General features: G+C 43.7%; 1 protein-coding gene across 15 annotated transcripts in view; it reads right to left on the bottom strand.

The window, feature by feature from the left end:
• Positions 1-18,070, bottom strand: part of AOPEP (aminopeptidase O (putative)) — a 365,070-nt gene that overhangs the window by 160,592 nt on the left and 186,408 nt on the right. For 14 of the 15 annotated variants that reach the window (XM_050945697.1, XM_050945698.1, XM_050945696.1 and 11 more), the window contains 2 exons: positions 9,204-9,393; positions 7,664-7,773 (listed from right to left, as the gene is read on the bottom strand). In XM_050945697.1, the coding sequence (XP_050801654.1) occupies positions 7,664-7,773; positions 9,204-9,393 (300 nt within the window). The remainder of the gene's footprint in view (positions 1-7,663; positions 7,774-9,203; positions 9,394-18,070) is intronic. The other variant, XM_050945702.1, reaches the window with a different exon arrangement.

The raw sequence follows: 18,070 nt of genomic DNA on the forward strand, positions 1-18,070 counted from the left end.
TTTATTTTTTTTCCCTTTCTCCCTTGGGTTGCTCTTGTTGGAGCTAGATTTCTCCTGCACTGCAGAGTCAACTCACAAGCCCAGGCTGGATTGAACATAAAAATGTTCAAATCCTTTCTGTGGGACTTGGTACCATTTTACAAACCTTTTTGCTATGGCAGGAATGGTGGTAGGTGTCTGCCAAGAAGGCTTTAGCAGGGTTGAGTATCCCTTTTTATTGGGAGAGCAATTCCATCAGGATCCAATGCAGTCAGGATATCAAATAATTTATGAGACTTCTCCTGTATCACTGAAGACTGAATGTTCAAATGTCTGCTGTCCTCATTAACAGCTCCTGGAAAGCTAACTACTGCTTCATCTGGCAACAGTGAAGTGAAGTTCTTGGGAGGCTAAGGGGTTGGTGCTGCTGTCCCAACACTATGTCTGATGATGCCCAACATTCCTCCTTGCCCAATGTCAGTGGTCTGTCTAGGGATGTTGCTGGAGAATGTGTGGAGTGAGAAGGGGATCAACTTCCTGGAAGCCTGAGATGACAGTTTTCAATATGCCTTCAATAGGGCCATGGTAGCAAGCTGTAAAGGTATGGTTGGCTTGCATGGTGGTGGCCAGTCCATTGCCAGTCAAAGTAAAGCTGTAACAGAGCCCTTGAAAGAAGAGATTCCAGGTCTTTCCACTAGGTCCCTGATGACCTTGAGGGAGATGGATTTCTGCTTGATGATGGTCAGAAAATGTGACCTGGTGACAGGAAAGAGGAATACACATTCTCCCAAGTCAGTACCAAGGCACATGGTGTTCTCAGTATTGGGTTCTGTTCCAGCGCTGGCAGTGGTCTCAGTGCCAGGTTCATCATTTGGGTATATGTGGTTCCTCCAATAGGGTGTTTGCCAGTACCATGAGTGACTCTAATGGAGTTCAATCAGTTTCTGCATGGTCATCATTGCTCATGGAGTTGGTTCCGGAAGCATGTTTTGCCAATACTGCAAGTATAACCAATTCCACTTCACTAGCTCTTATTTTTATATTGTGCATAGTGGGCTTATTCTTCAAGGTTTGCTTTGGCCTCTCTTTGAGGGATGACACCATGCTGTGCCTAGAGTCTCAGCTCCTATCCTCAGAATATCCCCTATCAGCACTGAACTTCATTGTCATGGGTGTCAGTGTTCCCAGTATGGGGCTGGGGTATAGATCCCGAGTTCTTTTCTCAACATTGAGGGTCTATCAGCACCAGCTTTCAGTGTCACATGCTGCAGGAGGGGGCATTCATGGACATTGATTTCTTTGGTACCTGATCAGTCTCAATATTTGCTTAGTCAGGGTTCTTGGAACTTCTGATAGACATCTTTGATTAAAAGGAGAGACATATCATGCATCAGTCTGGCATGTGGCTTTTGCCCAGACAGAACCAGCATCTGGTGTGGTTGCCAGTTAGCAGGATCAAGCTTTGCATGATGGACAGGGCTTGAAGCCTGCATATCAGAAGGGAGTGCTGAACACTTAACCATGTGGTACAGGTGGGTAAGTACGTGGGGAATGTATGTTTTTTAGGGTAGGAGTGACTTCAAATTTATCACATTAGAGGTTTTGAAGCAAAATCAGTGAGGCAGATGACAATCCAGTAGAAGAATCTGCTCAGGGCTGGCCCACAACATTTTGGCACCTGAGGCAGGGAGCTCAAATGATGCCCCATGCCCCCTCGCTTGGGCCAAAACTTTGAAAGGTCTCAATTCTGCCTTCTTCCTGTTCTACCCCTCTCATGGTACTGCTCTGCTATCTACCCCAATAAAGGAGAACTAACAACTTAAAATGCCCTGTTCAAAAATGTTAAGTAACACTTGACTTTCAAATGCCTGAATAGCAAATACGATTTTTCTTGTCTGCATAGTAAGCACTGGCATTTTTATCTGTTTGAATAATCAAAGTGGTGCTTTCTGTGCCTTCTTGACTGCAAAGATTTGAACTGCTTTCTGTTGAAGGTCCACAGTCTGGGCCAGCTCATGCTCTACTGAGATAGTTGTAAGGCTGACCAGCCTCTCTTGTGCCATTGTGGAGCATAGGTGTGTTTTTATTAACATCAGCTTGGAGAAGCTGCGTTCTCCACTAGTAACTGTTACAGGAAGTGTTAGAAGTATGCGCAGAGCAACAAAAGCATTTGGAAAGAGGGTGGTCATCTTATTTGTGCACATATATTCCAGAACAGTGTTTGGAGTTAATCCTGCTGAAATGTATCTTGAAAGGGCTTTCAGCTCATCACCTAAATCACACGCATCAATATCGCACGTCATCAGATGTCAACACTGTCTCTAGTGCCCTGCATTGCTGGTGTAGGTCTTCTTCAGGTATAGTGAGGAGTTTTGGAATATCATACAACATCCCAAATATACTGCTGTGTTCCTTGAGCTGCATGAAACATTCTTCAACTGACTGTATCGCACAATCTAGAACTTGGTTAAATAATTCATCTTTGAATTGTTGTTTGGGGTCTCTTATGGGATTACCCCATGCCTTGTAATCAAAATGTATTCTTCGGTGACTCTTGTATTCTTGAATGGGTGGAAAATAGCTTCAGTGTGAAGTTCTTCTGCCAACTTCTGTGCATTCTTCAGAACATTTTGAAATCCCTCATCTGACCAGGAAAACTGTAAGTATGACTTTGCTTTGTCCAGTTGTTCCATTGCTCCAGATATATCAAGGTCAACACCTTGGAGTCTCTTGCTTACAACATTTATTTCAAACAATATGTCATGCCACAACACTAAGCCACTCAGAAATTTGAAGTTATTTAGGTATTTACATAATTTGAAGTTGTTTCTGGTGATTGCATTTCCCTCTGCCACTGTTCTCCCATGAACAGTTCCTGTCATAGCATTATCCTCCATAATGGCCACTGGTGTTTGATAGGCTTTATCGCCTCCACTCGACTTTCCCATCATGTGGCACTCAGTGGTTTCAGTGTCAGAGAGGATGTTCCCAGATGTTGCTTCAAAATTTTCCATCGATGAGTTGATGCAAAGAAAAATATATAGATGCTTTGAATTACATTAAAAAATTCAGCAGCCTCACTAGAAGCTACTGCTGCATCACTGACCACCAAGTTCAATGAATGAGAACTGCATGGGGAAAAAAAAAAGCTCGATGGTTTAACTCTTGGATCCGTGTCTGCACTCCTCTGTTTTTTCCTGTCACGTTGGCACCATTATCATATTCCTGACCTCTCATGTCAGCTATCGTAATTCCCATATTTTCCAGCTTTTTAAGAAGCACATTTGTCATACCAGCTCCTGTACTATCATCAATGTCAATAAATTCTAGAAAATGCTCTCTAACAGTCACCATTGCAGGGACATTTTCACTAGGTTCTGTTGTTGTTACAAAACACACCATTAGAGTCATTTGTTCCATATGGCTGTCAGATGTGCAGTCCAGACTAACAGAATAATATTCTGCTGACTTCAGATCTGCCACAATCTTCTGTTTGACTTTTGTTGCCAGGAACTGTATGGTTTCATTTTGAATTGTTCTTCCAAGATAGTGGTGTGTGTACATTCTTGGGTGGTGACTCTTCTTAGATGTTCCTGGAATACAGCATCAAACTCAGCCATCAGCTCCACAATTTTAAGGAAATTTCCACAGTTTGGCATGTACAGATGATCTGAAGTGCCACGCAGTGCTAGGTTTTGGGTAGCAAGCATTCTCACAATGGCAATGAGCTTTTTCAGAACATTTTGCTAGTAAAGAGACTCTGATGCAATCTTCTCTGGATGCTGATCATCTCTGGTGGCCTTTAACCTTAGTCTCAACTCAAGTTCTTTCCACCTATGGAATGCTCTCTGGTGATTTGCTTCCTTCTCATGGCATGCCAGACTTCTAGACAGATTTTTCAGTCCTTTGTTCCTGTAGAACCCAATGTGGCTGGAACATTAGACTGGAAGAGTTTGCATAAAAACAGTATGCAGCATTCTGGGTTTTTGAGTACATAAGCAATGGCCTCTCCAATTTGTCACCATTTTCATTGTCTTTGAGGAACATGACGTTTTTCACTTGCTGTGAATACAATTGCACATGCAATACAAGAAAGTCCCTCAGGCTGCTGCTCAAGTGGGTCCACAGTCCTGGATCATCTAGACTTAAGGAATTAAACACAGCAACAGCTGTTTCTTGTGCCTCTACCACACTATTCTCTGATCTACACTTTTCTTCAGGAATATGCATGGTTATATCCATTTGAGATGGAGATATGTATGCTGCAGTGCTGCCAAGTCACCTGCACTCTGACTAACTGGAAGATCAGGCATCTCCTCACCACTCACATCCTCACTGGGGCTGGAAGGCTCACTGTGAACATTTGTGTCTATGTATCTCAGGAGAACTCCTTCCTGCTTAGATAGAAAAGCTTCCTTTGCTTCCTTTCTTTTTCTGAATGCTGTCCCAGAAGGGTGTTTTCTTCTGTCACTCATGACTGCTGTTCTGTGCCAGCTACAGTGACTCTCAACACTCATCTGAAGGGGACAAATAAGCAGGTTGGAAGCAGGGCCTGAATGAGGGAAAATATCAGCGTCTTAAGGGCCTAACTGGCTCCTGCTACTTCAGTTGACTGCCTGTTCTCCTCAAGTGGATTCAGGAAAGCAGCAGGAAACAGGAAGCTCCCTGAGAAGCTGGTGTTAATCAGTCCAGGCTCCTGGGGGTGCTAGGGAGATACATAAGAGGCTCCTACTCCTCTCTCTCCCTGAAGCTCCTGCTTCCCTCTCACCTTTTCTCCTGCCTGCCTGGTATGTCTCTTGTGCCCTCCTTCCTCCAGCACAGCACTCCATCATCTCTGTGCATCTAGAGCAGAGAGATACATATGCACCAGCAGCAGACACAATTTTCTACACTCTAGGTCCTAGTGGTGCCCCCACCATAGTCTGGCATCTGAGGTGGGTGCCTCAGTTCGCCTCATGGTAAGGCCAGCTAACGCAAAAGAGCAGCAGGTTGGATACTGCTGGATTTCATCTCAATATCATGGGCAGCAAGAGGGAACTGGGGGGTTGCGGTCACTCCCTATTATGTCATCACACAGGAGCATGAGGAAGCACAGGGCACATGCAAGTGTCAAAAGACTCTGATCTTGCATGCATACGTCACATGCACACTTACAGTGGGATCTACACAGACATACTTAAAGAAAGGGACAATACAGAATAAACAATAAAAAAACCAATGGAGACCTTCTGCAGGCTATACAGTAAGCACTAAAATGAAGCGGATTCTAGCCCACAAAAGCTTATGCCCAAATAAATTTGTGCCACAAGGACTCCTTGTTGTTTTTTTTTTTAAGTGTCCTTGACAGCAGTTAAAATGAGCCATAGAAATCAAAGAGACAGGAATGATCACCAGACAATGAGTTGCCTTTATGGCACCTACTCTGTAACATGTAATAGTGACAGAGTCTGTGAGGAGAAATGATTAATGATTGTTTCACATTTATATGGGAATACCACTGTGTGAAAGGCAAGCAGAATGGAAGATACAGAGAGATTGGGATATCCGGAGGGGGGAAGGGGAGCAGAGGGCAAAATTAGAAGATAAATAAACTCTTCTCAGTGTCAAATGGGAGACAGCATTTTGGCCCTACAAAAAAAAATTGGTTGGCTACACTACACATGTACGCCCACACACACGTTTTTAAAAAGCAACAATTGTATAATTAATGTCAAACAAGGCAAACATGATTCCTCAACACTGAAACAAAGGAAAGCAAATGTCCAGATAAGCCACCTATCACCAGAAGCCAGGTTCCTAATCTAAAAATATAAACTGGTAATCAGCAGTTGTGTTGGTAGCAGATGTATGGTAGCTAGTGATAAGGCTTGCTTTTGTGTTTGTACCTATCATCAAGCTGCATACTTGTAACTTGTCTGACCCTGCTTACAAGTCTGATGTACGATTCATCAATAAGTATCAAAGCAGCTATTAAAAAGAGTAGAGTTATGCAGAGCTGGAACATAACACTGACTGGGACAACATGAGTTCATAAGGTAGAACTTTATCTGGTTCTTGTGAACTGCAGGAGTCCAAGAGGGAAAACCTTTCAGACCCTAGTAAAAGGTGTGTTGTTAACAATATTCTGAATCATATCCTACAAGCTTATATGTGGGGCAGCATAGGGCTAATTGGAGGTGGAACTGGCAAGCCTTATTTCTTGGGTACAGGATGTGGTGAGAAAAGCTGCGCACTGTGGAAAAGTTACACAACTCCTCCGGTTATCCCAAGGGAAAAGAACATCGCAAATCCCCAAGAAACCCATTGCAACAACCCCACTGTTTTTGTGCCATTATTAGTGAGGCAAGAGCCCCCTTCTTTGACATGTCCGTTGTTAGCTTCAATGCCTGGGACAAACCCCCCAAAATCTCAGTTATTACCTTGCAAAGGCTAGATAGATAGATAGATAGATAGATAGATAGCAAGCATTGTCCTTTGTTTTGTAAGACTTTATTCAGCCTGTGAGTTAGATCAGTGGTTTTCAAACCGTGGGTCACGACCCAGTCACTGAGTTGCGATGGCTCTGGTCAGCACCGCTGACCAGGGTGTCAAAAGTCCCATCAGTGGCGTTGCCTGGCTAAGACAGGCTAGTCCCAACCTGTTCCGACACCACGCTGTGCCAAGCGACCAGCAGCAGGTCCAGCTCCTAAATGGAGGGGTGGGGGGTGCTCGCACGGGGCTCTGTGTACTGCCAAAGCCCCAAGCACCAGCTCCGCACACACAGTTCCCAGCCAATGGGAGCTGTGGGGGGTGGTGCCTGCAGGCGAGAGCTGCATAGAGCCGCTTGCACGCCTCCACCTAGGAGCCGGACGTGCTGCTTGCCACTTCCAGGGTGCAGCGGAGTCCGCAGGGCCAGGACAGGCAGAAAACCTGCCTCTGCACCCCCGCTGCACAGCTGACCAGGAGACGCCCGAGGTAAGCTGTGCCCCAATCCCCTGCCCCAGCTCTGAGACCCCCCCCAACCCTGAGCCCCTTCCTGCACCCCAAACTCCTCACCCCTGGCCCCAGCCCAGAGCCCTTACCCCCTCCCACACCCAACCCTCTGTCCCAGCCCAAAGCCCCCTCCCACACTCTGAATCCCTCATTCCCAGCTCCACCCTGCAGCCCTCACCCCCACACCCCAACCCTCTGCCCCAGCCCTGAGCCCCTCCCACACCCAAACCCCCTAAGCCCCAGCTCCGTTGGGTCGCCGGCATCAATAATTTTCTTCAACTGGGTTACAAGAAAAAAAGTTTGAAAACAACTGAGTTAGATACCATACCTCATCTTTGTGCTTGTCTTCAACCAAAATATAAAGCAACTATTATGGCTTCAAACAAGGAACTTTGTTCAGGAAATGACCTCTTGCTATTTTCCTGAACAGAAGCACTTATAAAATGTTTAGAAACATTTAATATCAAACACAAACCCACATTTTTGAAGCCTTTAAAAAAAATTCACATAATGCAAAAGATGTGTAACCTAGTTTAATTTAATTAGGGTATCTTTTTTCTTCAGAAGAAAATAAGGAAATGCAGTAGATGTAATCAGATGATTTGGAGGTATTTCCTTTGGAGGTAAATGGATGGATTCAGGGGGGAAGATGGGCAGGAGGGAGAGAGAGAACATGCGTGCAAAGGAAAAGAATATGTCATTGTATTTTTACCTTAATACTTGCAGCTCTTCTTCAGAGTTCTGCACCTCATCTCTGAGCCGTCGCCAGCGCAGCAAAGCTTTCAACTCCTGCTGCTCTCTTGCTTCATCATGTGGCAGCTGCTTAGTATATAAATATGTAGTTCATTGTTTGTTGTTTTCCCCAATGGTCAATAATTTTCTGATGGAAAGACTTGTTTTGTTTCTCTTTAACATGTAGGAGGAGCAGAGGATGGCACAAACATCTGCACCCTTGTTGAAAAATGCAAGCTTTACAAAGGGTTAAGACCAGCACAGGGAAAACTGGAGCCTCGCTGGGAGCATCAAATCAATAGTCAGTTAAATATTTCTGCCTGAGGAGGGAGATAGGCAGGTTGTTTTCCCCTCAGAGATTGGCAATAAGTGAACTGGACATACAGTACAGATACATGGCATATCAGTTCTGGCTGCATCTTTATTCTTCCCAGCCTTGAAAGCAGAAAGCTGTTTTGTGTCCTGATTTCACTCATCTGCCCTACTATTTCTGCTATGCTGGTGTAAGCTCCCTGTTGTATTTCTCCCCCTACCAAAAGCATATTTACAGTGATGGTTGCTAATTAAATATATGTCAATTTGTTGGGTATAAATGAACTAACTTCTGATTTCTCCTTATGGAAATAAAATTTGGCATTCCCTTGAAGTACACTACTATTTCAGTCTGAGCTGCAGTTACTATGATGTAATATAGAGTATATTTATAACCTCATTAATATACAGCAACAAAATTACCCAATGATTAAAAAATAAATACTTTTTATAGCCTTGTATTAGGAATAAAATCATCCAGTTGTGATTTTTGTTGGCCATTCCTTGCCAGTTCTGCAAGATTTGCTACAGAGCAAATGCTTTCAGCTGGCTCAAAATAGAGTAGAGGCAATGAACAAAAGCAGCTTGTAACAGAGGAGTGATAGTAAGATGGAGATCAGAGAAGAGTTTGAGGATGGGAAGGGAGGGAAGGCAGTTAGGCAGGGGCTGCATCTTCTTCTCTTTCTCCAGAAATCTGGATGTGGTGGTGGTAATGATTTTTTATAGTGCCATATATGTGCCTGGTACTTCACAAAACAAACAAAAATAGAGTCCCAGCCCAGAAGAGTTCTTGGACACAGATGGACTCCTGTACCCACATGGTGCTGTTGACTTCAGTGGTGCTCAGATATGGGAAAGATGATTAGATGGGTGGAAAAGACAAAAAAAAGCAACGGATTGGGAGAAATGGGGCAATTTTGAGTAGTAGTCTTTGGGTGGATGATCATTGAGACAATATATTTGAGTTCTTATATGATATGACCTATACCTTTGAAAAGGTTCATGTTCAGTGTGGATAGGTGTAGAAGTAAGGATTTTAAACAAATTTATAATGCTACTGGAATCTGCATTCTAACAGATGTAGCCTCAGAATGTACTACTTTTAAATACAGATTTATAGTAATTTCTTTCAATTTAATATTAAGGCATTCAGTTAGAGAGCATTTTAATTTCTAAATAGAAAACAGAATGGTGATCTGTCTTCATACCTGTTGTGCTACTGCCCAAAATACATCTTCCAAGTAAGTAGCAAACCCTTCACTTATCCATTCTTCAGTCCAGTCACGAGCACCAATGGCCAATCCAAACCAAGCATGAGCAATTTCATGGCACAGACGTGTTCCACAGAGATGGCTCCCTCCAGTTAATATGCTCTGTGACAGGAAGATGATGTGTGGGCTGCATAATATGAAGGACAAAACACATTATAGTCCTGTTACAGCATGCATTGCATGGTTATAGTAATATGTAGACTTTATTAGCCTTGTCAGCCTGTTATTACTATATGCATGTTAGGTCATGACAGGTAGTTTATAGCTTGGGCGTTTTTAGGAATTAGGTTGCACTTTATTGTTGTCTGGCAGAGATTCAAGCTAAAATTCTGCCAGTTTTTTCATATTCAACCATCAAACATATATTACCTTCAATAAGTAACGTAAACCAAAGTTTTACATTTTTCAAATTACAAGGCTGACTTATTTCAGTGGAAGCATTTATATTTAAGCTAGGATAATAAAAGAAGAGCAGGTGTGAATACAAGCAGGAGATATTTATTAGTAAAATGATCAAAGTAGGAAATAAATACAACAAAAATGGTTTCAAAAGAAAACAAGTTGCTATCCAAAGGCAACAAAAAAGCATGTAAGATAAAGCACACACACAAGCCATATTTGATTTGTTACAATCCAGACAAGTTAATAAACATGATACAGTCTAAGAGCCATATGCTTCAATCACTATGAGGTGCATAGGGAAGCAGAAAGCCCTTTACCACATTGATACAGTTGGGGGAAGGCAGAGGGGAAATGTGGATACATGGTGTGTTCTTCTCCACTCTGCATAGTCACCACCACATCTCAATGAATATAACAGAACACCTGTACTAAGGGAAGGTCTGGTCTGATGGGGGAGGAATTGGGGAAAATACTATATGTGGTATAATTCACTACGGAAAATGCTTAAATTGCATTGCAAATTATGGCTGCTATGCTCTGCTTTCTGAGACAGCTTCGTCTACATTTATGTCAAGTGGAAATTCAGTGCTCCGGTAAAGTTACATAACTACTCTTGTAATAAGGTGCTTCTTGGTGCGAGTAAGGGTGGCAGAATTTGGCTCTAGGTGGTTATTATCCAAGGGATTAAAGGAGCATTACCAGACCAGTGCTGCCAGTGCCACAAATGGGACTGGAAAAGGGACAGAGCTAGGGTCCTTTCATACATGTGTAGGGTTGCCAACAGTAATCACACAAACCCAAACATCCTTGCTCCGCCCCTGCCCTGCCCCTTTTCTGTGGCCCCACCCCCCTCCATCACTCGCTCTCCCCCACCCTCAATCACTTTCACCAGGCTGGGGCAGGGGTTTGGAGGGTGGGAGGGGGCTCCAGGCTGAGCCTGGGACAGGGAGTTGGGATGCAGGAGGAGGTGTGGGGTGCAAGCTCTGGGAGGGAGTTTGGGTGCTGGAGGGGGCTCAGGGCTGGGGACGGGGGTTGGGGTGCAAGTATAGGCTCAGCGAGGGGGCTCAGGACTGGGACAGGGGATTGGGGTACGGGAGGAGTGCGGGCTCTGGGAGGCAGTTTGGGTGCAGGAGGGGGCTCAGGGCCAGGGCAGGGGTGTGGGAGGGGGTGAGGGCTCTGACCTGGTGGCAGTTACCTCAGGTGGCTCCTGGTTGGTGGTGCAGTGGAGCTCAGGTAGGCTACCTGCCTTCCCTGGCCACAAGCCACTCCTGGAAGTGGCCAGCATGTCCCTGCGGCCCCTGGTGGAGGGCGGGCAGCGTTCTCTGCATGCTGCCCACACCCCGAGCGCTGACGCCACAGCAATGAGAACTGCGGCCAATGGAAGCTCAGGGGGCAGTACCTGTGGGCAGGGGCGGCGCACAGAGCTCCCTGACCCCCCCCCAGGGGCCGCAGGGTTGTGACGGTCGCTTTCGGGAACGGTATGGGACCAGGTCAGGTAGGGAGCCTGCCTTAGCCCTGCTGTGCAGCCAGACTTTTAGCAGCATAAAAATCTCCCAGTTTGGCTTCAGTGGCCTCTGAGAGATAAAGCCCAATTCTGAGAGACTCCTGGCAAAACCGGGAGGGTTGGCAACCCTATGCACATGGATTGACATCCAGTATTTCCTTTCTAATCTCAGGTACCCTCTGCCTCCACTTAATCCATATTCCAAATGTTTTCCAAGATCCACACAGTCCGAGGTGATGCAGCATAATGGTAAAGAACAGCAAGTTTTAGAGGCAAGTCTCACCTCCTGAACATGGGCCACACGGCCTTACGATATTTCCAAGAAGCAGATTCTATTCATCAAAGATCTTCTCCAACCCACCCTACCCTTTCGTTAGAAATGTTAAAACACCCACAGTTCTCTTGCAACTTAGTCTGCATGTCTGGATCTGACATCTTAACTTAAAACATCGTGGCTTGTGGTTAAACAAACAACAACAACAAAAAACCCATACAATAACCATCTTCTTATAAAATAATAAGTTCAGAAAAGCAGGTTAAATGCACTTAAATCTGCTAGTATCACAACACACATCGCAAAAAGCTGAAGCACTAGTAAAGGAATCAAGTTACAGAGAACAAAGAGCAAGAATAAATAGCACTTCTCCAAATCTCTACAAAAATCGACTCAGATTATCAAGAACAACAACAAAAAAGGGAGAGGAAAAAAGCACAGAAGCTGCTGAACATGATGAGACACTTCATTTGATTACCAACCCCTTGTTCAGAAGAATAACTGCAACAGGGGGGTATTACTTTGGTCATTTTTAAGTAAATGACCCCTAGCTGTGGCATGTGCAGTTCTACAAAAAAAAAAAACACAGAAATGTATCAAGCAAATAACATTCCAGACATACTGTTGGCAGCGTTTCGACCATTTGGCTAAACAAAACAAGAATAACTTCATGCCTTATAAACAGGCTCAGATTAGGGTATGCATTTTAAGTATCTACTAAACATACATATAGAAATAAAGGTAGAGCTTGTATTCCCAGTGTCACAGTTTCTATTCTATGTTATTTAAATAACAGGAAGGTCACACTTCGGCAATATGCATCTTTTGTGGAAAAATAATTTATTTTTTATGTGGAAATATATTCAAGGCACATTCAGTCCAAAATGAAAATGTGAAGCTTTCGAAACGAATGGAAAATAAAAGGTGTGTAGGAGCAAAATTTCATTTTAGAGAATTTGTGCTCACGTTTCCCCCCTTGCTCTGAGAATACTTCAAATGCTCCCCTTTATTTTGCTCGCTGTCATCATGCAGGACGTTCCTCCAGTTTAGGGCATCACATAATTCCCCTCTACAGCTTATCAACCCCACTCCTAAGACTGCCAGAGGTGCCACCAAAGAGCAATGTAGGGTGCTTGTTTATCCAAACCTCACCTTTTCTAAAGGCTGAACATGTGGCCTCGACAGAACATCCAGTTCCTACTGATCCAGGAAGAAGTTTGAGTCTTCAACTATAGTCCCATGTATTTACTTTATAGAAATTCTAACTTTCCAGCATATATTTGAAGACCATATATTTAGGCACCCTTATTCTCACAAGACACTACGTTCTATCAGATTATGTGGGATGTCAGCTATACCCGTCAACATTATCTACATTTTTTTACGACCTGTATCATTCCCAAAGGGCTTGATAAATACAACAATGCTCCATGTGAAGCCTAGGATAACAGGGATGATGACATAGTTGTAACATATAGTAGTCCAACAGAATTTTCCATCAAGGATATGAATGTTGTGTCCTTGTCATGAACATGATTTACTGATACTAAGCTCAACGTTTAGTACCTGTTGTCAGGAACTCTTGATGTCTACATTCTAGGATACAATCCAGCATTTTAACCCTTGAGGTGCAAATGTGTCTGAACACTACATTCCCAAATGAGTGCGATCTTCACATTTGCCACCAATTCCTAAGGTTTGTACTAATATTCTGGACTACTTCACCTGACATATTCCAGCACCAACATCATGTCATTTTAACTACTATCATGCTGTAAGTAAGGGCAGTCAGCCTTCAGACAATTAACAATCTCTAACTCAGTTGTTTTTCTTTCAGGAAATGTGTTGAGTAAAGGAAATATATATTATTCCTGACCTGTGCTGTTACTTAGAACAATGGACTTTCTCTATCAATGATATTTTCAAAACGAAAATATTTAAACTCTGATTGGCCCAAATTCTGCAGTTTCTTTTCAGGCATTCAGGCAAAGCTCTAAACTAACACACTAGGGACTACCATAGGGTTTGGTGCATACGGCTAAAACATGAAACAGAATAATCAGTAAGATAAAGAGAAAATAAATATTCAAAAAAAAGTCTTAGAATAGCCATACTGGGTAGGACCAGTGGTCCATCTAGCCCAGGATCCTGTCTTCCAGCAGTGACCCGTGCTAGAGGGAATAAACAGAACAGGGCAATTTTCAAGTGATCCATGCTCTCTCATCCAGTCCCAGCTTCTGGCAGTCAGACGTTTAGGGACACCCAGAGCATGGGGTTATGTTCCTGACCATTAACAATAATACTCGTTGATGGTCCTATCCTCCATGTATTTATCCAATTTTTTTTAACACAGTTATATTTTTGGCCTTCACAACATCCCTTGGCAATGAGTTCCAAAGATTGACTGTGCGTTGTATGAAGAAGTACTTCTTTATGTTTCCTTTAAACCTTCTGCCATTAATTTCATTGAGTGATCCCTGGTTCTTGTGTTATATGAAGGAGTAAATAACATTTCCCTATTCACTTTCTCCACATCATTCATGAGTTTATAGATCTCTATCACATTTCCCCTTAGTCATTTCTTCTCTCAGCTGAACAGTCCCAGTCTTTTTAATCTCTCCTTGTATAGAAGCTGTTCCATATTCCTAATCATTTTGGTTGCCTTTCTTGGTACCTTTTCCAATGCCAGTATGTCTTTTTTGAGATAGGGCAACCAAAACTGCATGCAGTATTCTAGGTGTGGGCGTACCAGGGATTAATACAGTGGAATTATGATATTTTCTGGTTTTTTATTTACCCTGTCCTAATGATTCCTAACATTTTGCTGTACATTGAGCAGATGTTTTCAAAGAATTATCTACGACTCCAAGATCTCTTTCTTGAGTGGTAACAGGTAACTTAGACCTCATCATTTTGTATGTCTAGTTGGCATTATGTTTTCCAAGTGCACTACTTTGCATTTATCAACACTGAATTTCATCTGCCATTTTGTTGCCCAGTCATCAAGTTCAGGGAAATCTCTTTGTAACTCTTCACAGTCTGCTTTGGACTAAACTATCTTGAGCAACTTTGTGTCATCTGAAAACTTTGCCCTCTCACTGTTCACCCCCTTTTCCAAGTCATTTACTGGTCGCAGTACAGATCCTTGGGGAATTCTGCTAATAACCTCTCTCCGCTGTTAAAACTGACCTTTTATTCCTAGGGACCTTGTCAAAGGCTCTCTGAAAGTCCAAATACACTATCAACTGGATCACCCTTGTCTACATGCTTGTGGACACCCTCAAAGAATTCTAATCAATTGGTAAGACATGATTTGCCTTTACAAAGCTGTCTTGACTCTTCCCCAACATACTATGTTCATCTAGGTATCTGATAATTCTGTTCTTTTCATTTCAACCAATTTCTCTGGAACTGAAGTTAGGCTTACTGGCCTGTAATTGTTCGGATCACCTCTGTTGATTACATTAACTATTCTCCAGTTATCTGGTACAGGGGCTGATTTAAGTGATAGATTATATACTACAGGTAGTAGTTCTACAATTTCATATCTGAGCTCCTTCACAACTCTTGGGTGAATACTATCTAGTCCTGGTGATTAATTACTGCTTAATGTATTGATTTGCTCCAGAACCTCCTCTATTGACAACTCAATCAGAGACAGTTCCTCAGATTTGTCACCTGAAAAGAATGGCTCAGGTATGGAAATCTCCCTCACATCCTCTGTAGTGAAGATCTATGCAAAGTAGTACATTTAGCTTCTCCGCAATGGCCTTTTCTACCTCGAATGCTCCTTTACCATCTTGATCATCCAGTGGCCCCCCCTGACTAATTGGCAGGCTTCCTGCTTCTGATGTATTTACGAATTTTTTTGCTCTTAGTTTTTGTGTCTTTTGCTATTTGCTCTTCAAAATCTTTTTTGGTCTGCCTAATTATACTTTTACACATGACTTGCCAGAGTTTTTGCTCCTTTCTATTTTCCTCAGTAGAATTTGACTTCCAATTTTTAAAAGGGTGTCTTTTTGCATCTAACCATCTCTTTTACTCTGTTGTTTATCCATGGTGGCATTTTTTGATCCTCTGTTTTATTTTGTCTTTTGGGACATACATTTAGTTTGAGACTCTATTATGGTGTTTTAAAAAAATTTCCATGCAGCTTGCAGACATTTTACTCTTGTGACTGTTCCTTTTTGGTTCTGTTTAACTAGCTTTCTCATTTTTTGCCTAATTCCCCTTTGTGAAGTTAAATGCTACTGTGGTGGGTTTCTTTGGTATTTTCCCCTGTACAAGGAGGTTAAATGTTATTACATTATGGTCACTATTACTGTGCGGTTCAGTTATATTCATATCTTGGACCAGATCTTGTGCTCAGTATAGGACTAAATCAAGAATTGCCTCTCCCTTTGTGGGTTCCAGGACTAGTTGCTCCAAGAAGCCATCATCAATGGTGTCTAGAAATCTTATCTCTGCATCCTGCCCTAAGGTAACATGTACCCAGCAGGGATGGCTCTAGACATTTCGCCACCCCAAGCACGGCATCATGTCGCGGGGGGCGCTCTGCTGCTCGCTGGTCCCGCGGCTCTGGTGGACCTCCTGCAGGCATGCCTGCTGGTCCCACGGCTTTGGTGGAGCATGCTGCCGAAGGCACCCTGCCTGCTACGCTCCCGGCGACCGGCAGAGCGCCCCCTGTGGCATGCCGCCCCAAGCACGTGCTTGGCGTGCTGGGGCCTGGAGCTGCCCCTGGTACCCAGTCAGTGTGAGGATAGTTGAATTCCTCCATTATAATTGGGTTTTCTGTTTTTGTAGCCTCTCTACAAACTCCCTGAGCATTTCACAATCACTGTCACCATCCTGGTCAGGTGGTCAGTAGCATATTCTACTGCTATACTCTCATTATTCAAGCACAGAATTTTTATCTGCAGAGATTCTATGGTACAGTTGGATTTATTTAATTTAGATTTTTCCTATATTTGACTATGCTTTCTTTCACATGTAGTGCCACTCCCTTACCAGCACTACAGCCTCTGTTGTTTCTATAATTTTGTACCCTCGTATTACCACGTCCCCTTGATTATCGTCATTCCACCATGTTTTTGGGATGCCTATGATATCAATATTCCCATTTAATACCAATCTTTTTCGGTCTGCCTAATTCACCCTTCTTATTATACTTTTGGCAATTGTATACAAACACTTACAAAATTTGTCAATATGTAGTTGGCTGCCTTTAGCTGTTGTCATATTTTAAAGATGTTACACTGGTTTAACACAGTGGAACAGCTAACACATGTAAAAAAAATTTTCTCCAAACCACAGTCCTCAAATCATTCAAATATGTGACTGCACTTTCTCAGCCTTCTGATCCCTGTGCTGTCAGCTTTTCTCCTTTTCTCTCAAAGGATGGAGGACATGGTTTCATGTTAGAGAGACAAGGGGGGTGAGGTAATACATTTTATTGGACTGACTTTTGTTGGTGAGAGAGACAAGCTTTTGAGCCACACACAGCTCCTCACGCTCCTCTCCTTGTCTCTCTAGTATCATGAGACTGACACAGCTACACCTACACTACATATACATTCTTGTGTTGTCAGTAAGAATGAAAATAAAGCTTCTTATTTACAACCAGACTACAAGACATGTTGAACTCCATATTGTCTGGACGACCTCTTTCCTCAAGGTCAATGTAATGGGGTGCTAGCCATTTAAGTCCAGAGGAGGCCGCTTAAGAGGAAAGCTATCCTGTTCCAAGTGTCCAGAGAAGGCCCAAAGCAGTAACTAAAATGGACACTTAGTGAGAGGAAGATAGTCCCGGGCAATAGTTTGGGGGGTGGAGGTGGGGTGAGGTGAGAGTATGAAAGCCCACGTTGCTGTTCCTTTAGGGCCTGGGACCAGAATCCTTTCTGAGTGAGTGGGACAAAGCTTCCCTTTCTTCCAGCCAGCCCAGACTGGTGTTTGGGGTAATTAGAGCCACTGAGAACATCAAGGGAGAGGTCAGATGACAGGGTGGGTGATTTAGGAAGAAGGCACCAAGCCCAGTCAGAGAGAGTACACAGGTCAGAGTGGTCAGGCCTGAAACCACACAGTCCCAGGAAAGACGGCTTTAGGGTCCTCAGCCTAGGCGTGGGCAAAAAGATTCTCTTTTGGGAGCTGGACTATGTTTAATAAATTAGATTCCAAAAGAGGGGGAATATTGTTTTTAAAGACTTGGATGTAAGTGGATTATTTCCAGGAACCTGAGGAGAATATGAGACAGAGGACAGCAGTGGCACTCCACGCAGCAAGGGGGCATGCTTAGAAACTGCCTCACCCCTACCACAGGTTCCAACTCCATGGGTGCTCCAGGGCTGGAGTACCCACAGGGAAAAAACGGTGGGTGCTGAGCACTCACTGGCAGCCCTCCTATCAGCTCTCCCTTATCCCACCAGTGCCTCCAGCCCACTGGCAGGACCCACATGTCAGCGCCTCCCTCTCCCTCCCGCCCACCTCAACCAGCTGTTTTGCAGTGTGCAGGAGGCTGAGGAGGGAAGGGGGAAGAACAGGGATGTGGCGTGCTTGGGGGAGGGGGTGGAACTGTGGGGGAAGAGGCCAGGTGGGGATGGGGTCTGGGGGGAAGGGGTGGAGTGGGGG

Source organism: Gopherus flavomarginatus, chromosome 3, assembly GCF_025201925.1.
Source record: "Gopherus flavomarginatus isolate rGopFla2 chromosome 3, rGopFla2.mat.asm, whole genome shotgun sequence".
Classification (NCBI taxonomy): domain Eukaryota; kingdom Metazoa; phylum Chordata; order Testudines; family Testudinidae; genus Gopherus; species Gopherus flavomarginatus.